At 36.6% G+C, this 26,804-nt stretch overlaps 1 protein-coding gene across 2 annotated transcripts in view; it reads right to left on the bottom strand.

Annotated features, from left to right (window-relative positions):
• LOC101891093 (uncharacterized) overlaps positions 1-26,804 on the bottom strand; it is a 622,803-nt gene that overhangs the window by 358,324 nt on the left and 237,675 nt on the right. For both annotated transcript variants that reach the window (XR_009344233.1, XM_059131841.1), the window contains exon 5: positions 12,682-12,862. Coding sequence is in view for 1 of the 2 variants with exons in the window: in XM_059131841.1 (XP_058987824.1) it covers positions 12,682-12,862 (181 nt within the window). In the remaining variant the exon portion in view is untranslated. The remainder of the gene's footprint in view (positions 1-12,681; positions 12,863-26,804) is intronic.

Below are 26,804 nucleotides of genomic sequence, written 5' to 3'. Positions count from 1 at the left end.
AAATCTTTTAAATGCCGAATATAGCTGTTACATTAGGGTCGATACGACGACATGGACCTGCCTAGGTAAGTTTGTCATAATCTGTGAATAATGTACTAAAACCACCATAATACCAAATATCGGGAGGTACCGTTATATGGGAGCTATATGAAGACGTGGACTTGCACAGACAATTTTTTGTCTTAGGCTGTAGTATCCATTACGAACTTCAATTACCAAATTGGAAACAATTCCGGAGAATAATATCGCTAAAATCATCAAAATACCGAATATTGGGGGGTACCTTTATGTGGGGACTATACGAAGACGTGGACCTGCACAGACAATTTTCTGTCATAGGGTGTAGCATCCATTTTGAACTACAAATATCAACTTTGAAACAATTCCGATGAATATTGTCGCAAAAATCATCAAAATACCGAATATCGGGAGGTACCGTTATATGGGTGCTGTACCAAGACGTGGACCTACATATCCCATTTTCAATACCAAAAGTCCTGCAGACATAATATATATACGCTTGAGTAAAATTTTATCAATCTACTTTAATGTGAGTGATTTCCACAGACGGACAGACAGACGGACATCGCTAAATCGACATAGACTTTGTGGGGCCTAAAATGTATATTTCGAGGTGTTACAAACGGAATGACAAATTTTATATACCGTCCATACTGTAGTGGAGGGTATAAAATCAATTCCAAAAGAGAAAAGAAAAAATCCAAATGCTATTTCGAGAAGAAATGGTACTATCTTCCACCCAAAAAAAAAAAACAAATACAGACCTTATTAGCCGTGTTCTGCTGAGCTTTGACCTTCTTATAAGGGACAGCGAACGAAAAAATCTATATATATTATCAAAACCTGTATTTGATTTACTTGAATAACACTGAAATTTAAAAATATACATAGATCGCTTTGATATAATTTTATTTTGAATTGTTATTTTATTTTGTTTACAAAAAAAATGTGAAAATAATAAAATTTGCAGTTGATTTGTGTGAAAAATACTTCTTTTTTTGAAGCTACCATTATAGGGCGACTCTACCTGGAGGTTGGCCGTTCCAAATAATTTTCAGTAAGATTATTCATTAACTATTTTGAACGTAAAATCTCAAATAACAGAACAATCTGGTGTGTAAATGTGACAAGGATTGGGCAAAGGTACGTTGTAAGGGACCATACCAAAATATGCGCCGACCATATCTATTTTGACACGTTTTTTATTTTTATCCCAAAAAAGTACCATAACCAAAAATTCTTATTGATATCTGCACTGAAATTATTTTTGGACGCTGTTCCCATACGACCTCGACCATTGTGCATTGGACGGATATTTGCCATATGAAAGAAGTTTTGATATGGGCGTGTCGACAATTTTTGTTGCTTTGAATGTGTTAGCATCCTTCAGTCAAAGAACGATGTAGGTCCTTGTGTTGAAATGCTAGATGTTATTTCTTGTATTACGCACTAATTTAATTTTCCACATCTTTCAGTCAATATTCAACGGAATGACAAAGTTAATATACCCTGCATAGAATGGTGGAGGGTATAAAAAATAAATCTATTGAAGCTTTATATAGCAGAAAGCAGTAAGTTCGGCCGGGCCGAACTTTGAATACCATCCACCTTTTGGAACGAATTTAGAAATTTTCAAAAAATAAAATCCGTTTAAAAAATTCTGTTGAAGTCTTAAAATACCGAATATAGCCGCTACATTGGGGTCTATACGACGTGGACCTACATAGGCATTGTTTGTCATAAGCCATTACCATATTCCAATTCGAAACTTTAAATAAACGGTGAATAATGTATCTAAAATCATAAAAAAACCGTATATAGGGAAGTAAAGTTATATCGGAGCTATACCTGCATAGGCAATACAATAAGCTGTAGTATCCATTACGAAATGCAAATGCCAAACTTGAAACAATTCCGATGAACAATGTCGCTAAAATCATCAAAATACCGAATATGGGGAGGTACCGTTATGTGGGGGCTATACGAAGACGTGGACCTGCACAAACAATTTACTGTCTTAGGTTGTAGTATGCATTTCGAATTTCAAATACCAAATTTGAAACAATTCCGGTGAATAATGTCGCTAAAATCATCAAAATACCGAATGTCGGGAGGTACCGTTATATGGGGGCTACACGAAGACGTCGACATGCACAGCCAATTTTCTGTCTAAGGCTGTAGTATCCCTTTGGGACCTTAAATACCAAACTTAATACAATTTCAGTGAATAATGTTGCTAAAATCATCAAAAGACCGAATATTAGGAGGTACCGTTATATGGGGGCTATACGAAAACGTGGACCTTCATAGCTCATTTACGAACTTAACCTGTCTACTGGCAAAATAAACATGTTTGCAAAATTTTAGCCTTCTATCTTCAGTCGTTCGAAAGATAGCGTGATTACAACAGAGAGACAGACATACAAACAGACACACAGACAGACATACGGACAACATAGCTAAATCGACATGGAATTTTAGGCTGATCAAGAATATATATACTTTGTTGGGTCTTACATGAGTATTTAGAGGAGTTACAAACGGAATGACAAAGTTAATGTACCCTCCACAGTGGTGGTGGAGGGTATAAAAATTCGCTTTCTTTGTGGATTTTAAGACCGTATTTGGCAACGTATTAAGAAAATTTTTTTATACCATCTGTCACAAGCCGGGTATCACACAAATTCCTTAAAAACTTAGATAATATATAAAACAACACTGAATATGCAGTTTGGACAGGAGAAGAACTCACAGATTATTACGAAATCAACTCGGGAGTCAAGTCTTCTTTCTCCTATTCTATTCTCGCTATATATTAACGATATACATAAACATATATATATATATATATATATATATATATATATATATATATATATGTATACCTAGATTAGAAGTATTTTACGTTTACGTAAACGTATATTATTATTTTCAGTGGTTATCCCTCCTTGTATATGTTTATGTATATCGTTAATATATAGCGAGAATAGAATAGGAGAAAGAAGACACACTTGCTTGACTCCCGAGTTGATTTCGTAATAATCTGTGAGTTCTTCTCCTGTCCAAACTGCATATTCAGTGTTGTTTTATATATTATCTAAGTTTTTAAGGAATTTGTGTGATACCCGGCTTGTGACAGATGGTATAAAAAAATTTTCTTAATACGTTGCCAAATACGGTCTTAAAATCCACAAAGAAAGCGAATTTTATACCCTCCACCACCACTGTGGAGGGTACATTAACTTTGTCATTCCGTTTGTAACTCCTCTAAATACTCATGTAAGACCCAACAAAGTATATATATTCTTGATCAGCCTAAAATTCCATGTCGATTTAGCTATGTTGTCCGTATGTCTGTCTGTGTGTCTGTTTGTATGTCTGTTTCTCTGTTGTAATCACGCTATCTTTCGAACGACTGAAGATAGAAGGCTAAAATTTTGCAAACATGTTTATTTTGCCAGTAGACAGGTTAAGTTCGTAAATGAGCTATGAAGGTCCACGTTTTCGTATAGCCCCCATATAACGGTACCTCCTAATATTCGGTCTTTTGATGATTTTAGCAACATTATTCACTGAAATTGTATTAAGTTTGGTATTTAAGGTCCCAAAGGGATACTACAGCCTTAGACAGAAAATTGGCTGTGCATGTCGACGTCTTCGTGTAGCCCCCATATAACGGTACCTCCCGACATTCGGTATTTTGTTGATTTTAGCGACATTATTCACCGGAATTGTTTCAAATTTGGTATTTGAAATTCGAAATGCATACTACAACCTAATGCTAGGAACACAATTGGAGCGAACGACGAATTTCGCCCTACGCGGCGACAAAATGAGCCGCGAAAATTCGTCGTATGGAACACAATACCGACGAAATTATAAAACAGCTGATGAAGTTGTTTACTTTTTGCTCATTTGTTGACTACAATGAATTATACAAGAACACATAATTCTTTACGTTCTCTATTATAATTTCACTTATGTCCATCTTCTCTGTTATAAATTCACTGATATCCATCTTCACTCAGGCGCAAGTACACAAATAAATAAACAAATTAATTATGTTTTTTTTATACGAGTAACAGATAGTAGAGTGACCATAACAAATTTTAAAGTAAAAAGTAACTTTATTTACTAAAACACATAAAATTCGTACAAGTATGGCCACCTTGTACTGTTTTGTTCGCCGGTCGCCGGCGTATGAAATAGAAATAAAGCTAATTGAGTTCGCGGCGACCGACGAAATTTTCGCCGGTGCCGTGATTGTGTGCACTTCCATATACACATATGTGTTTTATTTTTGACGACGAACATACGCCGCGAAAAAATTCGTCGTTCGCTCCAATTGTGTTCCTAGCATAAGACAGTAAATTGTTTGTGCAGGTCCACGTCTTCGTATAGCCCCCACATAACGGTACCTCCCCATATTCGGTATTTTGATGATTTTAGCGACATTGTTCATCGGAATTGTTTCAAGTTTGGCATTTGCATTTCGTAATGGATACTACAGGTATAGCTCCGATATAACTTTACTTCCCTATATACGTTTTTTTTATGATTTTAGATACATTATTCACCGTTTATTTAAAGTTTCGAATTGGAATATGGTAATGGCTTATGACAAACAATGCCTATGTAGGTCCACGTCGTATAGACCCCAATGTAGCGGCTATATTCGGTATTTTAAGACTTCAACAGAATTTTTTAAACGGATTTTATTTTTTGAAAATTTCTAAATTCGTTCCAAAAGGTGGATGGTATTCAAAGTTCGGCCCGGCCGAACTTACTGCTTTCTGCTATATAAAGCTTCAATAGATTTATTTTTTATACCCTCCACCATTCTATGCAGGGTATATTAACTTTGTCATTCCGTTGAATATTGACTGAAAGATGTGGAAAATTAAATTAGTGCGTAATACAAGAAATAACATCTAGCATTTCAACACAAGGACCTACATCGTTCTTTGACTGAAGGATGCTAACACATTCAAAGCAACAAAAATTGTCGACACGCCCATATCAAAACTTCTTTCATATGGCAAATATCCGTCCAATGCACAATGGTCGAGGTCGTATGGGAACAGCGTCCAAAAATAATTTCAGTGCAGATATCAATAAGAATTTTTGGTTATGGTACTTTTTTGGGATAAAAATAAAAAACGTGTCAAAATAGATATGGTCGGCGCATATTTTGGTATGGTCCCTTACAACGTACCTTTGCCCAATCCTTGTCACATTTACACACCAGATTGTTCTGTTATTTGAGATTTTACGTTCAAAATAGTTAATGAATAATCTTACTGAAAATTATTTGGAACGGCCAACCTCCAGGTAGAGTCGCCCTATAATGGTAGCTTCAAAAAAAGAAGTATTTTTCACACAAATCAACTGCAAATTTTATTATTTTCACATTTTTTTTGTAAACAAAATAAAATAACAATTCAAAATAAAATTATATCAAAGCGATCTATGTATATTTTTAAATTTCAATGTTATTCAAGTAAATCAAGTACAGGTTTTGAATTTGTCCCTTATAAGAAGGTCAAAGCTCAGCAGAACACGGCTAATAAGGTCTGTATTTGTTTTTTTTCGGGTATGATTTAGTCGAAACTTTTTTATCTTTGTTTCTAGACTCCTCCTCGGCCTCCTCCGATCGTTGTCGTTTGCACGTATTACAATTTTATGTACTGTGGGTGGAAGATAGTACCATTTCTTCTCGAAATAGCATTTGGATTTTTTCTTTTCTCTTTTGGAATTGATTTTATACCCTCCACTACAGTATGGACGGTATATAAAATTTGTCATTCCGTTTGTAACACCTCGAAATATACATTTTAGGCCCCACAAAGTCTATGTCGATTTAGCGATGTCCGTCTGTGGAAATCACTCACATTAAAGTAGATTGATAAAAAGATTGAACTCAAGCGTATATATATTATGTCTGAAGGACTTTTGGTATTGAAAATGGGATATGTAGGTCCACGTCTTGGTACAGCACCCATATAACGGTACCTCCCGATATTCGGTATTTTGATGATTTTTGCGACAATATTCATCGGAATTGTTTCAAAGTTGATATTTGTAGTTCAAAATGGATGCTACACCCTATGACAGAAAATTGTCTGTGCAGGTCCACGTCTTCGTATAGTCCCCACATAAAGGTACCCCCCAATATTCGGTATTTTGATGATTTTAGCGATATTATTCTCCGGAATTGTTTCCAATTTGGTAATTGAAGTTCGTAATGGATACTACAGCCTAAGCCATAAAATTGTCTGTGCAAGTCAACGTCTTCATATAGCTCCCATATAACGTACCTCCCGATATTTGGTATTATGGTGGTTTTAGTACATTATTCACAGATTATGACAAACTTACCTAGGCAGGTCCATGTCGTCGTATCGACTCTAATGTAACAGCTATATTCGGCATTTAAAAGATTTTAACAGAGTTTTTAACGGATTTTATAGTTTTTAATAATTGCCAAATTCGTTCCAAATGGTGGAGGGTATTCCAAGTTTTTTACTTGTTTTCTTCTAAGTTTGACCTAATTTGCCATTTTTATACCCTCAGCCATACTATGGAGGGTATATTAATTTTGTCATTCCGTTTGTAACTCCTCGATATACTCATGTCAGACCCAACGAAGTATACATATTCTTGATCAGCGTAAAATTCTAAGACGATTTAGCGATGTCCGTCTTTCTGTCTGTGTGTCTGTCTGTCGTTCGAACGAATTGTGATATATATATATATATATATATATATATATATATATATATATATATATATATATATATATATATATATATATCACAATTCGTTCGAACGACAGACAGACACACAGACAGGAGAGATTAAAAAAAAAAAAGGAAACTTAACATTAGAAATCATTAGAATAAATACTTTTGACGAATTTAAATAATCAAGTAAATTTTAAATGATATTGAAATACTATTGAAAATAAGAAAAAACGAATATAAATTAAATATTACTAAATTTGATGCTCAGTAATTAAAGCTATTCTTCGCAATCCGAAAAAATCTGAAATTAGACGTTATTGTAATTCTGAACATTTAATATTGTGGAAAAACTTAAGAACAAATAGGAAATAGAAATTACTTAAATATTAAGAATAGAGTAGGAAAAAAGGGAAATACATCCAAAGAACTGAACATTGACCATTATTAAGAAAATAAAAATGTAACTGAATAATAATTACCATTGGAATTGAAAATGTGAAAAAATACACTTAATATTTTAAAGAATTTGTAAACATGGATTCCTTAACCAAGAAAATTACCGAACTGACCGGAATGGTCAACCTTTTAATGCAGCAGATAAAGGCGAACGAGTCGCGTATCAAGGAGCTCGAGCGACCCCTTGGTTTGACAACAAGTGACCAAGTTGGGGAGCCGTTACGAGGTCCTTCAACGGAGGACGACTTGCGCGACATTGGTCGTCTACCTGATTCGGTTAAGGAGTTGCAAACCTTCGAGGGAGAACCCTCCCAATATGTCTCGTGGGTTCACGCGGTAGAAGAGATACTCAGGGATTATGCTATTGTTAGGAATAAGCCGATTTATAGAGCTACAGCATTGATCTCTTATAATATATTCCACGATGATTGGCCGTCGATCAAAAGGTGTTTGTCTCTTCATTATGCGGATAAGAGGGATGTAAGAACTCTTGAACATCAGTTGGGCCAGCTGGCTCGAATGTGGATTCCTTTTATGCGAGCGTCAACCATCAATTCTCTTTGATTATTAATAAGATAAAGACAGAGGAGTATTCTCAGGAGACAGTTAATGCGCTCATAGAAACATATCGTAACCGGGCTCTGGACGTATTTATAAGAGGTTTGGATGGGGAGCTATCACGAATGTTGATAGTGCAAAAGCCCAAGACCCTTCCGGAGGCTTACACTGCTTGCTTGGACATACAGAATCTGAATTTCCGACAACGACCTATACATAGTTCTAATGTGAGCCATGCTAGGAACAGGATGGTTCCAAGGGAACGGAGCCACTATGGTTTTAGTCAGCATGGATTGAACAGACCTCAACTACACGGTACGGTTGAGAAAATGGAGGTTGATCCAACTACGCAAACCCGCAGAACCTCTTACGCGAGTAACCAGCACCAGGGAGATCCAATGCTCTATCCCGTCTATCGAGATTGAAGACTCATGTGAATGTCATTACTAGCTCTGAGACAGATACGGCTAGCGAGGGGAATTCAGAGACGATAACTGCAACCGAGGGAGGCTCTACCGCCGCTACAGTGCATAGCGCTGAGATGCCTCCGACCTTATTCCACATGTTGAGGTTCCGCTGAATGTCTTTAGAAATCAGATTGTATTTAGGAAGCGGTATAAGAAGGAGGTTGTATCCCATGAAGGAAGAGTAATCTTGACTACTGAAACGGGTAAAAAATTTCACAAATGTCATGTTAAGAATGTTTAGAAATGATGGAATGTTAAGGAATCCATGGTAAGAGGGCTATTAAAATGTTGAGAGGAAGAACATATTTAACATCTGGACGAGAATGAGAAGTATATACATTGTAATCATTATTTTAGTTTAGCCTTAGTAGCGACAACGCGTGGCGCCCAGATTTATCAATATGATGCACCCCTTATATCTGTGAAGGATGGAACCGGTCGCATTACCAACGGTCACTTCAAGCTTGTCCACATGATAGACCTAGACCGATACAGGGAGCTCGTCAAGGAAATAGCAGCTACAGTCAAATCAACAATGCGAGACCCACAGAGAGCCCAGACAGTTGATTTTCGCCTACATCAGATCAGTAATCGCCTAAGTAGTCTTGGCGGAAAATCTACCAGGGTATTGCGCTCCATTGACTGGATTGGATCAGCTTGGAAATGGGTGGCTGGATCACCAGACGCAGCCGATTGGAATAGAATTCTCAGTAGCGAGAACGAGATCATCGAGAACAACAACCACCAGTACAAGATTAACGGAAAACTTTTTTCTAAAATGGAGGCGGTACTGCTGAAGGTCAATCGTATTATCGACGAATTTAAAAACCACATCGACCCTGCCAACACGGATCGACTAGAATTAGGTCTACTGGACCAAATCTCCATAATTAGTGAGGAAGTCGGCGAAATCGTTAGAGCCTGTCAGCTGGTCAAGAGCAGGATAATTAATACGAATATAGTTGACAGGGAGGAAATCAATAGGATCCTTGCTGAGATGGAGACACTCCCCTACGAGAATGAGATAGAAGCTATCGAACACGGTACTCCCTCGATTTATGTGAACGGGTCTATGCTTCTTTATATTGTGTCTATGCCGAAGTTAGGAAGGAGGGACTATAACCTACTACACACAAGAGCTTCGATCCTCGATGGCAAGAGGATTGACATCGAATATAAAAAGATGCTGGTTAATCAGGATGAGACTTATGGAATAACGGGCAGCTGTTCGTCCACCAACAACTTTACCGTTTGTGAAATGTCCGACTTGGAAGGACTAGAGGACGACGATTGTGTTCCAAACTTATTGAAAGGAGGGGACGCTAAATGCCGATACCGTACGGGTAACCAGACCATTTTGGAGCTTGTGAAGGAAGGCACGATATTCGTCACAAACTACGTGGGAGAATTGCGATCCGATGGCACAACGAGACAGTTGAACGGAACCTACGTGATCCAGTTTTATAACGAGACAATCGAACTTGATGACAAAATATTCTCTAACGTTCTAGCGACTTCAGGTGCTTCCACCTGTCTTATCTAAGGTGATAAGTCAGGGCAACAGGGTTGACATCGATTACCTTCATGAACTAAGCATTACAAACATCAAGCGACTCAAACAACTCACACAAGGGGTTCAAGCCGGCGGAATTCCCAGTTTTTTCATTTTGGTGCTTCTCATAATGGCAATTGGTTACCTTTGGAAAAAGGTCAATGGTAGAGTGACCTTACCAGATGTCGGACCTAGGCCACTGGGAACAGATCCTCCCAACATTTGTTAACATCTACGGGACGTAGATTTTTGAGGGGGAAGAGTTAACACGGCCACTCTCCCTGCAACGCGTGTAGATTTGCTGACATTGCACACGCGCTGCATTTGTGCAATCGCCCAACTATTCTTTGGCTGCACGTGTACTTTTGGTTGCGCGTGTACTTTTGGCTGACCATGCACACGCGCCTCATTGTCATTGACACCACCCCAATTACCATTGCATACCTGCCGACTAAGCAGAGGCCATCGTGGGAACTACGGGCGACTGCTGGCGCGCTGTCGCTTACCTTAGAATAAGTAGAATGTAATTTAGTTAGTCTTCAATTCACATTGAAAAGGAACAGTCAATAAATCGATTGTATTTGGATATTAAATCAAACGAGTGTAATCATATATTTATATATATATACATATATATATATATATATATATATATATATATATATATATATATATATATATATATTTATATATATATATATATATATATATATATATATATATATATATATATATATATATACCGTAGTTGTCTCAAATTACGTATTAAGAGTTTGGGAACTGCAGTCTGTGACAGAAATTTGTCTATGCAGATCCAGGTCTTCGTATCGGCCCTATATATCTGTACCTCCCTTTAATACTCACAATATACTGTCGTAATTGAACTTCGTTATGGAAGCTAAACCTTGTGACAGAAAATTGTCTATCAGGTCCAGGTCTTCGTATAGCTTCGATATAACGGTACCTCCCTATATACGGTATTTTGATGATTTTAGCTATTTTATTCACCGTCTATTTCAAGTTTCGAATTTGATTATGGTAATGGCGTATAACAAACAATGCCTATGTACGTCCACGTCGTATAGACCCCAATATAACGGCTGTATTCGGTATTTTTAAGATTTTAACAGAATTTTTAAGGGATTTTATTTTTTGAAAATGTCTAAATTTCTTCAAATGGTGGAGGGTACTCAAAGTTCGGCCCGGTCGAACTTACTGCTTTTTAACTTGTTTACATCTTAAAGGCTTATGGTCTTGCAACTTCTAAGCTTATCAATGAAACAGAATAGTTAGTTTTTCAAAAATTTTTTTATTTTTGAATATAATGTCTTGAAACTTCAATAAATTAATCCAACGCTTTTCTAGCAATTCTATCCCTTGATTAAAATAGTTTTCGGCAAGGTCTTCAAAAAACAAACAACTGTAACTGCATCATCGTTTCAGGTAAAACGCTTGCCCGCATTGAATTTTTTAGATTTGGGAACAAGTAAACGCCATTGGGAGTTAAATCAGGAGAATCAGGTGGGTGGTCAAGCAACTCGTACTTTAATTCGTTCATTTAAGCCATTGTTAAAAAACTCTTGTGCGCTGGTGCGTTGTCTTGATGAAAAAATATTTTTTTGTGTTGTAAGCCAAGACGTTTTTCCCCGAATTTGTACATTTAATTGATCCAAAAGGTTGCAATAGTACTCTGAATTTATTGTTTTACCCTTTAGCCCCAAAAAACCGTTGCCATAACCTTACCAGCCGATTGAATTGTTTTTGCCTTCTTTGGAGTAAAATAGTGGATCCATGTCTCATCAACAGATATGAAACGACGCTTAAAATCCATTTTATTTTATTTCGCTTAAAACGATCCAAACAAGCTTTAGAAATGTTCATTCTTATGCGTTTTTGATCGACTGTTAACAAATGCGGCACAAATCTTACAGAAATCTTTTTCATCTGTATTTCTTCATGCAAAATTAAATTGGCTTGATCATTTGAGATATCCATAATATTAACAATTTCACTCACTTTTATTCGTCGATCATTTAATACCATATCATGCACTTTGGGTATAATTTATGTTGTTGTTGTTGTTTTTGGACGTCCATTAGGTGGTTCATCTTCAATGCTTGTAGGACCACGTTCAAATTCAAATACAAGAGAGATAGAAGTTTCCAAAAAACTTGACTTTTTCTATTTATACCCCGCTTTTTGTGCTTGGCTAAGAGGATTCCGAACTGCCCTCGTATCTCTAATCGTAATTTTACAGTATGTAAGAAAGTTTACTTAATTTTCTTCGATTTACGAAATAATTTCGTCCAATTATAATAATGAGAAAATTAAACTGAATAGATGGAATATGCGGCCGTCAATGTCGGGAGAAATGTATTGCGTTTATATTGTACTAGCTGAACCCAGTGCGCTCGCTACCTGGAATTGTATTTGCTGCATAAAATACATGACATCGGCCGAAATATATATATATATATATATATATATATATATATATATATATATATATATATATATATATATATATATATATATAGAACCTATATCCAAATCTGAACCAATTCAATATAATCTGTCAATTTATGACATATCGTGTTTGGAGCACCAAATATGTGAAGTCGGCCGAAAATATATATGGGAGCTATTTAAATCTTAACCGATTTCAATATAATTTGAAAAATTTATTTCTGTACCAAATTCCGCCACACATTTTGAATTTTATTGGAATCGGACATACACATCGCGTTGGGTGCATCAAATATGTAAAGTCGGCCGAAAATATATATGGGAGCTATATCCAAATCTGAATATAATTTGACTAATTTAACAAACAAAAAAGGAAACATTTTCCTCTTTTATAGATATAGATAGAAGATCTACTTACCTGACTAAAAATGGGTTTATCCAGCCAGTAATAATTGGGTTTGTTGCTGCGATAGCTACTTTCTCGTTCTGCAAATGAGGTGGCAAAAGGTTTGATAGTTTTAGTGCGCCATATTTAATGCGCATTCTGGACATTGAGGCTGCCAACTTCCTTCTACATTTCCACAAGCAATCAGATATATCTGAAAAAAATGAGTGCATATTAAGTTACTTATGTACATTATGGCTTATAACATACAGAGTATCTGGATTCAAATTGTCTTTCACTTTCGGTTGGATAATAAAGTTAAAGTTATGAAAACACAATGAAATGTATGGGGGCTATATGGGGGCATGTACTACCAAAAGGATTGCCTAACCGGAATCAAAATACTGAATATCGGTGGGTACCGTTACATGGAATCGTGGTCTACTATGTTTTCACACTGGAAATGTCCTGCCAACGGAGCTAGAACCGCTACGAACTACAAAAACAACATTTTAGACTAATCCGAATGTCCGAAGGTACAACCAGGAGCGCTTCGCTATCCTTTCTGATTTTATATGCACTCAATATTTTATATAGGAATATTTTGTGATTTTTAATTAGAAAGAAAACAATTTCAGGAATATAACAAGAAAAAAGTAGTAAGTTCGGCCGGGCTAAACTTTGAATACCCTCCACCATTTGGAACGAATTTAGAAATTATCGAAAACGATAACATTCGTCAATAATTCTGTTAACATCTTAAAAATACCGACTATAGCCGTTATATTAGGACCTGCACGACGTGGACTTACATAGGCATTGTTTGTCATTAGCCATTACCATATTTAAATTCGAAACTTGAAATAAACGGTGATAATGTAGCTAAAATCATCAAATTCCGTATATAGGGAGGTACCGTTATATCGGAGCTATACGAAGACCTGAACCTGTATAGACAATTTTCTGTCACAGGCTGTAGCTTCCATAACGAACTTCAAATACGACATCTCAAACAATTTCGGTGAGTATTGTACCTAAAATCGTCAAAATACCTAATACAGGAAGGTACTGATATATGGGGCCTATACGAAGACCTGGACCTGTATAGACAATTTTCTGTCACAGACTGTAGTTCCCATTACGAACTACGGTGAATAATGACGCTAAAATCATTAAAATACCGAATATTGGGAGGTATCGTTATATGGGGGCTATTCGAAGACTTGGACCTGCATTGACAATTTTCTGCCTTAGGCTGTAGCATCCATCATGAACTTCAAACACCAAATTTGAAACAATTCCGGTGAATAATGTTGCTAAAATCATCAAAATACCGAATATACGGAGGTACCGTTAGATGGGGGCTATATGAAAACGTGGATATTTACGAACTTTTCCTACCTATTGGCAAAATAAACATGTGTGCAAAATTTTAGACTTCTATCTTAATTCGTTCGAAATATAGCGTGATTACAACAGACAGACGGGCATACAGACGGACAGACAGACAGACAGACGGACATGGCTAAATCGTCTTAGAATTTTACGCTGATCAAGAATATATATACTTTGTTGGGTCTGACGTGATTATTTCGAAGAGTTACAAACAGTATGACAAAATTAATATACCCTTTACAGTGTGGTGGAGGGTATAAAAAAGGTTTTAATTATTATTCTTTAGAATATACGACGTTTTTTTGTTTTTCTTTCAGAAGGGTGAACAATCAATCGTTTGGTCAACAAACATGTGAATAAAAAGAAGAAAAATTCAGGCGTATAAAAAACGTTTTAATTATTATTCTTTAGAATAGACAACGGTTTCTTTCCTTCAGTCCGCATACAGGTCCACGATATCATATATATATATATATATATATATATATAACGGTAACCCCCTATATTCGGATCACCCTATAACGGTATGAACCCCCTCTCCGTATTTGGTATTTCGATGATTTTATCCATATTTTTCAACGGAATTGTCTGAAAATTTACACAAGGAATTCCTTTTGAGTCTTTGTATAAGTCCACGATATCGTATTGCCCAATATAACGATACCCCCGATATTCGGTATTTTGATGATTTCAGCCAAAATTTTCAATGGAATTGTTTTAAAATCCACAAAACGAATTCCTTAAAAGTACTTTACATACTTAGAAGAGAATTATCTAAATAGTTCCACTTTTTAGTATAGCGCCCATATAACGGTACCCCCAGATATTCGTTATTGCCATGATTTTGCAACACAATTCACAGAAATTTGTCAAATTTCGTAACAGTTCGGAACAGCTAATACAGCCTATGACACAAATTACTTAAGCAGGACCACATCTTCGGGTGGTATTTTCCGACGGAATTTTCTTGATTTTTTTTAAGTTTCTTCCTGCTGCTTTTTTACTTGTTACTATTAGCCTAACACTATTATAAAGGCGTGTTGGTCTATGTTTCCTTATAAAATAATATCTAAATCTGAACCGATTTTAATATAATTTGACAACAAATATTTTTATACCAAATTCCGTCACAAATGTCATACTACATTGATATTTGACATACATAGCATGTTTAGTGCATCAAATACATGAAATCGGCCGAAAAAAAATATATGGGAGCTATGTCCAAATCTGCAGCTATTTCAACATAATTTGGCAAATTCATTTTTGCGCCAAATTTCGTTACTCATTCCGAATTTTATTAGAATAGGACCTATATATCGGGTTTGGTGCATAAAATATGTGAACGCGGCCGAAAATATGTATGCTAGCAAAACATTACCTATTTCAATATAATTAGATAATATGATAATGATTTACTTTTTGTACAAAATTCTGCTACACAATCCCAATTTGAAGACTGTATATCTAACGAAATAATAGATGTGTCTTTACAAAATCTAGAATTCTGATTCTAATGCTATATCTCCAGTTCCAAGTTAAATTACACCAATTTATATAGCCTATGTTATTTTCATGCGATGCTGTAATATGTCTGTTCAGCGGTTTTTGCGTCTATATAATTACCCACGAAAAAATTTTTCCTATTTTATAGATATACTAGCTGGCCCGATCCGCGTTGCCAGCCCGTAGTTTAATGCATTGTATTTAAAGTATAATAATTCACAGGTCTGGCTCGCATAAGTAGCACAATTGTTAGTATAAATAATGACTCGACTGAATAGAAATAAATACGTATCACAAAAATGTCAATACAGGTTCACGTAATGGGCAATTTATAGTGTTTCAAAAAACCTGATCCTATTTTTCAGGCAGAGATTTAAATTTGAGAATCAAAAACCTAAATAATAAGTCATATATTTAAAAAAGTATACATCAAATGTTTATAATAGCCCATGTAAGATAGTTCTCTAACCCCATATTAGCCTAAACACACATTTTAAGCCAAATCGATTCGAAAATATAATCAAAACCCCCGAAATAGGTGAAATCAGGAGGTACTTTTATGTGGGCGCGTCTCCAAAACATTGACATTGAAAAAGCTACCATGCCAAATAAGGGTAAAATCAATTGAAAAATGTGACCAACATTTGAAGACTTTGAATAGGGCGGTATCATTAAAGGGGGGCTGTATCACAATGCAGACCCACCTGATACATATTTTGTACATGTTCGCGGAAGAAATGTACGCACCGTTGGAATATTTTTACCACACTGAATTTATTTATTAAAAATATTTCTTAAGAACTAGTTATGATAATATGACTTAACCTAAATTATCATTAAGTGTAAATGAGAGAGAGATAGATTCTAACTGTACACATGCATATGCACCGTGCCACCATAAACCTTAGGAGGAGGTCATACACACACATAGCTATCTTACATGTGGCAAGCAAACATGCTGCACTTGCTTATCAGTCTGAGTAAAGATTACATCCCATAATCTAACTCCACCATAACACATGCAGCAATTGAAAATTCTGTATTATTTATTTCTAAATCGAAGGTCTGCTCACTACAGTTTCTTATCTTATTTAAAGACCCCCACATGCTTGCCCCTTTGGTGTTTGTATTTATTTGTGGACTGTACATTTGTTAACAATAGATTTCCTTTCCACAACTTATCTCCTCTATTCAACTAAAATAATTTTATGAAATCTGTTCACTCATCCGTGAACATCTTCCCCGGGGCTTATTTACCCCCATAATTTCCATCATCTTTATAATCTACTTCCTGTTTCTTCACGTGGTTTTGGTACATCTAAATTTATCCTAACTAATGCCCTTTTCATTTTATACTTATTTTTAATGTTTAATACTACTGCTATTAAAACGAATGTAAGTACTATAATTAATGACGCCATGCCGCTATGATGATGAAAATCCAGTCCTCTAAGGTTCAGCTTCGTCTTCTTCAACTCAGCGATTTCTTTAAGCAGTCCTTGCATGGTATCCGTATGGTTAATCCTCATATCATTCAGTGGACCCATATTAAATGCAGTTATCTCGGTAACATTGGTGATCAACATCATCTTGTTATCCACAATTCGCTCCGACTTCAATTGTACCGGTGCAGAAATTAAAACACCTTTGATACGCAGAGTACATCCAGGTTGCAATTCCACTATCCCTTGAAGTGGCAATTTCATTATCATTTGACCTCCTGGATTACATTGCAGATGTGCCGACGTAATGTTGAAAGAACTAACTAGCCAACTGTTCGATGCATGTAACTTTGTCCATAGATGTTCAAGCTGTGTTGTTGTAAATTGACATCTGTGGCTATTGAGAGGCTTTATCGACGACACTTCACATGAGTTGTCATTTGCGTCTATCCACGGCCATCCTCCTTGACATACATATTTATTTTCTGCTAATCGCTGACATCCGTTTAGCTCCGCTTGTGACATCAAGTGGTAAGCATCCGCATTATAATTGTATATAAGAAACTGGTTCCTCGATGTGGCTATCATCTTCGTTCCTTCAAACATAAACGGAATCGGAAAAACTTTGTACAGCTGAGACACTTGGTCATTGAAGAGAGGAATAGATACAGCAATCACCAAGTCATTTTTCAACGTAGTAGCTCTGGCAGTCAACAGTTTATAAATTGTCCGCAACTGATCATCCTTCTTCCCTGGTAGCTTCAAGTGGTCTGGTATATGCTGTCTGATGTGGTTTACTGCGTCTTGCAATTGTGCTGGAGTGAGGAGCGCTGTATTCAATTTCCCGTGGTTTATATCAATCAGCAACTCAATTATTTGCGCCTGAACCTTTTCATTCTCTTCCACAATTAGCTGAAGGTCTTTTGTCACCATGAAGAATTTTATGGACTTTTACGGCTTCCGTAATGTTGTTGATTCTTTCAACCATCCTCTTGAAATTAACATTTACCTATTCCGTGGTTCTTCTCAACACATTTGTAGTAGATTCGATCACTGATGTCTGTTTTTGGATCAGGAATTTCAAATTATGCTGGTTGTTTAATAGGTTCTTCATATTTTCCTCCATATGTCTTCGATCATCCGCATCCATTGTCCCAAACAACACGTTCTGCAGCGATCCTATGAACTCCAGGGGAGCTCTCTTCACTCGCTGAACTTCCCCGGGGAACAAATATTGATTTGTTTTTTCCATATTTCCCACCTGTCTTCCTATCGCGTCTAGCACGTGATCGCACTGGCTCTCAAAGTCCATTAGCTTTGGACATGATGTTCTCATATCTTTTAAAAGTAACTCTGCTCGTTGTATTAACTCAAAATACGGCTGCATATTGAAATGTACTATTACATTCCATGTTGACGCTACTACATCCACGGAGCCACTGTAGTCCAGGTATAATGCTGCTGAATTATTCAGTGGGGTTATTGTACCACCAATTTGCGCCGCTCTACTTGAATTTATCAACAACACCGACAGGAACACCCCAACTGCTGAAACTTTGTTGTCCTTCTTAGTATTCTTCTGGACATCAACTTCTTCTGCCTTCACCAATGGACAAATCTTGCCATCTTTACCCGCAAATGTCTCCTCGACTCGACCAAGAGGCAGTTTTGCTGGAGCCGATGTTTCCTCTTTGACAATCACCACATCTCCTTTCTGCACATTATCCTTTGGCTGGGACCACTTTCTTCTGTGTTGCAATGTGGTCAAATATTTATCATTGTTTCCTCTGTCTGTTACTAACTCCAGGATTTCCTCGTTATTTGAGAGCCATTTTTTGATGTTGAATTTATGTTTCTTCAGTTGCTTGGATACCTTGGTCACAATCCTCCTGCATTCGTCAATTGAATCCGCACCCGTCATCAAATCGTCCATATAAAAATCTTCTCGTATAATCTTTTTTATATGTGTGTCAACTTCTGGATCGTCTCCTATTCTAAACAGACTCATCACTGCTAAGAATGGCGCTGCTGTTGTTCCATAAGTGACTGTTGTCAATTTATATTGCTGAATCGGCTGTTTTTCATCCTCTCTCCACAATATATACTGGTACTCCTGATCAGCTGGATGCACTTTTATTTGATGGTACATCTTCTCTACGTCCGCTGTTATCTCGTAACGCAACATACGCCATTGTAGCATGATGTCAAATATGTCCCTTTGCAGCTTAGGTCCCGTGTACATAATGTTCTTCAAGCTCTTGCCATTTGTTGATTTTGTCGATGCATCGAAGACTACTTGTACTTTCGTAGTTATACTTCCTTCTCTTACGACTGAATGATGCGGTAAGTAGTACTTCCCTTCAACTGCTGCTGACACCTTTTCCATATGGCCCAACTCTTCGTACTCCTTCATAAATTTTTTGTAGCTTTCATCAAGATTTGGGTTACGACGTAGCTTCTTTTCTATTGACAATAATCTTGCAATTGCCAGACCTTTCGAATCACCAAGGGATTTATCATCTTTCAGTGGTAATGACACCGCTATTCTTCCTTCATCTTCCACCACCGTCGTCTCATTGTAACTTTGCATGCACCAGTCATCTTCGATCGTCATACTTGATGGCGTGTCCACTCCTCCAACTCCCAGAACCTTTCCAAGTTTGTCACTGCCGAATAAAATCTTCTGGATTTATCTTTAAGCTGAACTTTACCAGACAAGATCCATCCCAGTTTTGTTTTTTGCGCAAAAGGTCCTTTATTTTTCACTTGGCCTTCTTCCATTATTTCAGAATAAAGGTCGCCGCCAATGATCAAATCCACTCTGTCGCTTTTATTAAATAAAGGATCTGCTAGTGTATAGTTGTTCCATTCTTCTATACTGGTTTCGAATGACTCTTCTGGCTGTGCACTCATCACTGTTGGCAGAACTAACGCTTCTGTGCTGAAGACATCATTGCTCATAAATCGAGGTTTCATATCCAACTTAACTTTGTATTTTGAGACCCCAACGGGTGCCAAGGCCATGAATCACAGTGTTATTTTTGATCCGCGGGAGTCCCAGAATTTGAGCGGCTTCCTCTGACACCGACGTCACTTGAGATCCTTGGTCGATAATAGCTCTCATTATCACATATTCTCCGCTTATTGCCCGCACTTTCACTTGTGCTGTTGCTAGTAATACAGTTGAATGACTCTCCTGTGTCACCGTCGTTGCTTTTAACCTGCTGGAATCTTTTTTCGTCTCTGCCTTTTTTATGACTTTTTGTTCGTCCACTTGTAGTAGTGTATGATGTCGTCCATTACACGTTTGACACCGCCTGTAGCTGAGACACTTTTTATCAGTTTTGTGATTTAAACAGAAGTAGCACATTTGAATCTCTTTAGCTTTGTTTTTTCTTTCGATTGGTGTCATTGCTAAATACTTTCTGCAGTCAAACATTTTGTGTCCCACTCCATTGCAGACATGACAAGACTCCTGCATTTGATTGACTCTTTTTTCGAATTTAAATTCTTTCTTTGCCACCAACAAGTCCCCTGCTGCTTCTAACGCTAAAAATTGTTGCTCCAAAAACTGGATCACATCTTCGAGTTTCTGGATTTCTCTTGGCTTCTTTATCTGTTGTTCGTATAATCGCAAACCATTTTTGTCAAATTTCCTCAGGATGACTCTGGCGAAGAATGTAGCTGTATTTTCCAAAGGTATCTTCATTGACTTAAGCCCTTGAATACTGTTTTTGGTAGTATCTAGCATCTGCTTCACGCTGTTTGTTGACTCGGTGTCCATTGATGGTTGATCCAAAATTGCGTCAACCAATTTGTTGAAAAGTACTCTTCGATTTTCGTACCTTTCCTTCAATAATTCCAACGCCTCTTCATAATCGCTATCTTGGGTTCGAAGATGTTGAATTATGCGGCTCGCTTCTCTTTTTACAGCCGCTTTTAGCCTATGCATTTTTTTCACATTGGTGTAGTATGGTGCGTCGTGCACTAGGCTTTTAAACAAGTCGTGAAATGATTCCCATTCACTTATATTTCCCATGAATGTAGGAACTTCGATTTCTTTTTTATTAATTATTGTATAAGGCCTATCGACCTTTTCTGCTTTTTTCGGTTGAGTCTGTCTGATTTCTGCTGCTCTAATTGATTTCTTCATTAATAACTGTCTCCATTGAGCCCCAATATCCGAGTCGAATCTGACCTCCTTTTCAGCGGCATTTATAAGACCTTCGGTGAATTTATAAGCACTATCCAGCTCATCTTCTGTTTGAAGGCAATCCATCATATCCATGGTCTGTTCCATATGTTGTAGCAGACCTTTTGTCTCCACCTCGTACTTGGTCAGTGCCGAGCCTTCGATCGATTCGTCTTCTTGGGAATATGGCTCCATAGCCGCATCCCTTCTTTCCCCAGCCTTTTTACAGAGATTTGAAGTCCCCTCGTCTTTTGTACTCGCCGTCACTACCATTTTCCTTGCCGCAGCCTCCTTCTGACTCGGCTTTGAAGGGATTAGCAATTCATTCATTGCATCCCTTTCTTCATTGTTGTGGATACGCTTTGTTGTCTCAATTTCAAGATTGTTACTGTTATCTGCCACCACTAGTCTATTTTCCGTTTCGTCTTTGAAACAGCTTTCATCTTCAGACTGCATACCTTCAGTTTCAGCGTTTTTCTTTCTCATCTTTTCGATTAATTTGCGGATGTCCATCACCAATTGCGGCTTTGATGAGACTACTTCGCTGTTCTGGTAGTCACCGAATGTGCCAAACTGAGTTATTATAACTTCGTGATTTTTACGGAAATTTCCATATTTTTCCTCGAGCGTCCTTTCCATGACTGCCAATCTATTAGGACGTGTTGGTTCCTCCAACTGGCTCTTCAGATCTGACAGAACGTGGTGGATATCTTTTTGGGCATCGCATAATTGTGTAAATTTCATCATTTTATTTTATTTTTTTTTAATTATTAATTTTAACTGGTTATTTTTTTTTTAATTAAGGTTTCGAAGGACCAAACTGTTCGCGGAAGAAATGTACGCACCGTTGGAATATTTTTACTACACTGAATTTATTTATTAAAAATATTTCTTAAGAACTAGTTATGATAATATGACTTAACCTAAATTATCATTAAGTGTAAATGAGAGAGAGATAGATTCTAACTGTACACATGCATATGCACCGTGCCACCATAAACCTTAGGAGGAGGTCATACACACACATAGCTATCTTACATGTGGCAAGCAAACATGCTGCACTTGCTTATCAGTCTGAGTAAAGATTACATCCCATAATATAACTCCACCATAACACTTGCAGCAATTGAAAATTCTGTATTATTTATTTCTAAATCGAAGGTCTGCTCACTACAGTTTCTTATCTTATTTAAAGACCCCACATGCTTGCCCCTTTGGTGTTTGTATTTATTTGTGGACTGTACATTTGTTAACAATAGATTTGAACAGTACAAATGGTTCTTCAGGTAACCCTTAGGATTGTATCAAATTTAAAACTATATCTTAACTTTTGCGGAGTATAGAGCAAAACATTTGAAGCACTTTGTGTATGGTTGAGCTATATAAAATGGACCCTAAAAACGTTGGACCTGAACAATTTTCCAAGTGTAATTTCCCGCAGTGTAATAACTGACTATAGCGCATAGTCCCCGTATAACATTATATGTGAGTTAAGGTTACTTTTAAGGTTTCGGAAGAATTTACAGAGGATATGAATCCTTTTTTTAATAAATCTTCAATTCGTTCCACTATTTTGTACAGTCCGCATATTACGGTGCCTCTTCATATCAGTATTTCACTGATTACAATCCCAATGAATTTTTGATTTTGAGTTCTCATTGGATGGGTTATTTCCATAGAGGTCATTTAGATAGAGGTCACCAAATTTAATATGTGTCTTTCAAACTTTGCACAGATTTTTATATTATTCTTAGGATGATTGATGTTGCAAGAGGTATATATTTGTTCCCATTTAGATATAGCCCTCATATAATATTATATCCTAATATTCGTCGACCAAATGTACTCTTATTTGGCCGATTTGAAGTTAGAAATCTTTTGTCAAAAAATTACAGCATAATTCCACTTTATGATTTATATCCTATTCACCCGTGCATGTTTATATACGTTATTTCATCGTATTTAAAACATTTCCAAACTTTAATTATCAGTATTAGAAAGGTCATAGCACTATTTTCCAAATCAATAGTAATTATGAATTCGTACATTTTAGAAGATCGTGTTGTAAGGAATTTAGTTTTTACCAAGGTAAATTCCTATGTCAATTAAACTATATCCGTCTGTGTATGTATAATATTTTGGTTAATCTTTGATCTTTTATACAATATTCCTACGAAGTTAGAATATGTCCGTTTCGTTTAGGTATAATAATACCACTAAAAATTCGTCCTTTTGCATATTTTTGTTACAATTTCTACCGAATTATCTGTAACTTGACATTTAAAGTTTTCGGTATTGTGAAATCAATACCGGCAATAAATATTTAAGAATTTTAAGCATTTTCAATTCCAAAATGCACTTTGAAACAATTCTACACAAAAATCCATATAAAATAGATGAGTCAAATTTTCCAGTTCCGCGATTTTTATAGAGGTTTCTATCAAAATTTTCTTTTCATGAAAACGTTTCCACCTTAATTACAAATAAACAAAGCCGTTCTCAATTGCTACACTTTTTTCAAATATTTACATATTGATTTAAAGAAGTAGGTGGTTCCAGTTGCTGTGACCCCAAACAGATACCTAGGGTTGGAGGGCGAGTCAAGATTACGGCGTATACTAACTGTGGAACAGATATCTTCCAGATTTTTGCAAATATTAGAATTTTAGGTAAATCGATCAAATCGTAAAATTGTGCGTGGTCACTTTTTCTTGTTATAAAAACCTTACTCGGGGTAGAACAAACATTTTTAAAAAAATTATCCAAACAGTCCCAGGCGTTCTCAACTGATTCAAATACCAACGACCAATTTTTTTTATATATATAGATAAAAAGTAGGCGTGGTCAGTTCCTCAGCGCCCAAATAATGGGAAGTCAACAGTATCTCCTGTAATAATGTTCATACCCTCCACCATACTATGGACGGGGTTTTGTCATTCCGTTTGTAACTCTCGAAATACTCATTTCAGACCCAGCCAAGTATATATATTCTTGATCAGCGTAAAATTCTAAGTAGATTTAGCGACGTCCGTCTGTCTGCCAGTCTGTTGTAAACGCGCTATCTTTCGAATGAATTGAGGTAGATGACTAAAATTTTGCACACATGTTTATTTTTCCAGTAGGCAGGTTAAGTTTGTGAATGTAGGTCCACGTTTTCATATAGCCGCCATATAACGGTACCTCCCGATATTCGGTATTTTGATGATTTTAGCGACATTATTCACCGGAATTGTTTTAAATTTGGTATTTGAAGTTCGAAATGGATACTACACTCTAAGACAGAAAATTTTTTGTGCAGGTCCACGTCTTGGTAAAGCCCCCATATGAGGGTACTCCCAATATTCGGTATTTTCATGATTTTAGCGTCATTATTCACTAGAATTGTTTCAAATTACGTATTTAGAGTTCGTTATGGGAACTTCAGTCTGTGACAGGAAATTGTCTATGCAGGTCCAGGTCTTCGTATAGGCCCCATATATTAGTATTTTGACGATTGTAGGTACATTACCCACCGAAATTGTTTGAGATGTAGTATTTAAGGTTCGTAATGAATGCTACAGCCTGTGACAGAAAATTGTCTATGCAGGTCCAGGTCTTCGCACAGCTCCGATGTAACAGTACCTCCCTATATACGATATTTTGATGATTTTAGCTATATTATTCACCGTTTATTTGAAGTTTCGAATTTGAATATGGTAATGGCTTATGACAAACAATAGGCCCACGTCGTATAGACCACAATATAACGGCTATTTTTGGTATTTTTAAAATTTTAACAGAATGTTTTAAGGATTTTATTATTTTAAAATTTCCCAATTCGTTCCAAATGGTGGAGGGTATTTAAAGATCGGCCCGGCCGAACTTACTGGTTTTTAACTTGTTATATATATAAAAGACTAGCTGAACCGGGCATTCAAAATATTATTTACATAGATTTTGTGTTCTAAAAAGCTAATTCAAGACTTAAAAAAAAAAAACTATTAATTGTAATGTAAAAAAATTAAAATAAAAAACAAAAAAGGTTGCAAAATCTAGACCGCGTGCACGAAGAGATTTTCCTTTAGATTTATTAATTGTAATAGGAAATGTCAAACGTACAGGAAACTTCAATTTTTTAAAATTTTACCGCATTTTCCCTATTAGTGTGATTCGAGGTAGCAATGCATATGTATGTAGGTTCAAATGTAGGTGGAAAGATTTGAAAGATTTGTGGAAAGAGTCTCTTACAGAAAGAATCAGAACTCTGACCTGCTTGCGTGACATTAGAGGCATCGATTATGTCGAACTCCTAACCTATGATACCAACGTTCCATTCCTACGATTGGTGCAACGAATACATCATATTCCGTCACGGCCTGAAGTGCCCCTAATTTCTCAAGGTTACTTTATACATCTTCACCTAAATCATGTGTGCTTTGTTCACGACAAAGGCATCATCTAAGTGTTTGTCATAAATTCCTTAGACTTTCAGTTCCTGAAAGAATCAGCACAGTTAAGAAACACTTATGTTGTCTTAATCGTTTGTCTCACGGACATGAAGCTTTAACAGCATTTACAACTGCACTATATGCAATAAACGGCATCACACGCTGTTACACATCGAGGCCACGCCTCAATCGTCTCCGACGATTTCACATGTTAGAAGTCCATATCAGGTAATTCTACCTACAACTTCTACCAATATTATATCAGGGTCTTCAAACCGACAGGTATTTCATACCACCCAGAGCAGAAAAATATTGTTAGGCACAGCTATGGTGCATATTGTGCACAAAGGTTCTACGTACACAGTCTTAATAGATCCTTCTTCAGAAGCATCTTTTGAATCTGAACGTGTACAAAAAAAGATTGGGTATAGGCGCGAATAACGTTCAAGCTTCAATCTCGGGGGTTAGTGGATTCGTTTCACAAATTTTCCGTAAGCAATGTCCCATTCGTATCAGTTCTCCATTGGATGCTACGCAGACAATGGAAACTAATGCTCTGGTTCTGACGGCAATTGCAGATAATCTGCCATCATTTTCCATCAAACGTCACACCATTCCCCAATTTACAAATCTTCATTTGTCTGACCCTGATCCTTTTTCTTCTCGTCCTATTGACCTACTATTAGATGCAGATCTTTATCCGAAGATTCTGCTACAGGGTACCTTCTGTTTAGGGACTGAGGACTTTGAGTCACTTTTGCTCACATCTTTCCCTACGGACACTTTTTCCATACAAAGATTCCTACACTTCGTCCTCCTACTTAATACGCAAATATTGGTCAACGACCATCTGGATCGACTACATCTGCTTTTTTCATTTGTCACGCAAATGAACGCAATCCGCATAAACAATGTCTATACGACCGTCTGTACTGAATTTTCAAAGAGGCATCCTATATTGTACATCTGGCATCTTTTGAATGCCAAATATTAAACCACATGCTATGCATCAATAATTATTTATATTGCTGGATCACCGATCCATAATTCACACAAATGTAACCGAATGTGAGGGGCGAAATATAATACAGAAAGGGGCACTTTCGTCCGACGGTGATTTCAATTCATATCCCACTCCTACGGAGTTAGTTATAGTCGATGTTTCGCGTCGTCTACGCCTCCTCTCTACTTTTT

This window comes from Musca domestica, unplaced genomic scaffold (genome assembly GCF_030504385.1).
Source record: "Musca domestica strain aabys unplaced genomic scaffold, Musca_domestica.polishedcontigs.V.1.1 9, whole genome shotgun sequence".
NCBI lineage: Eukaryota > Metazoa > Arthropoda > Insecta > Diptera > Muscidae > Musca > Musca domestica.
Note: the sequence above shows the minus strand (reverse complement) of the source record. Positions and strands in the feature narration are given on the sequence as shown.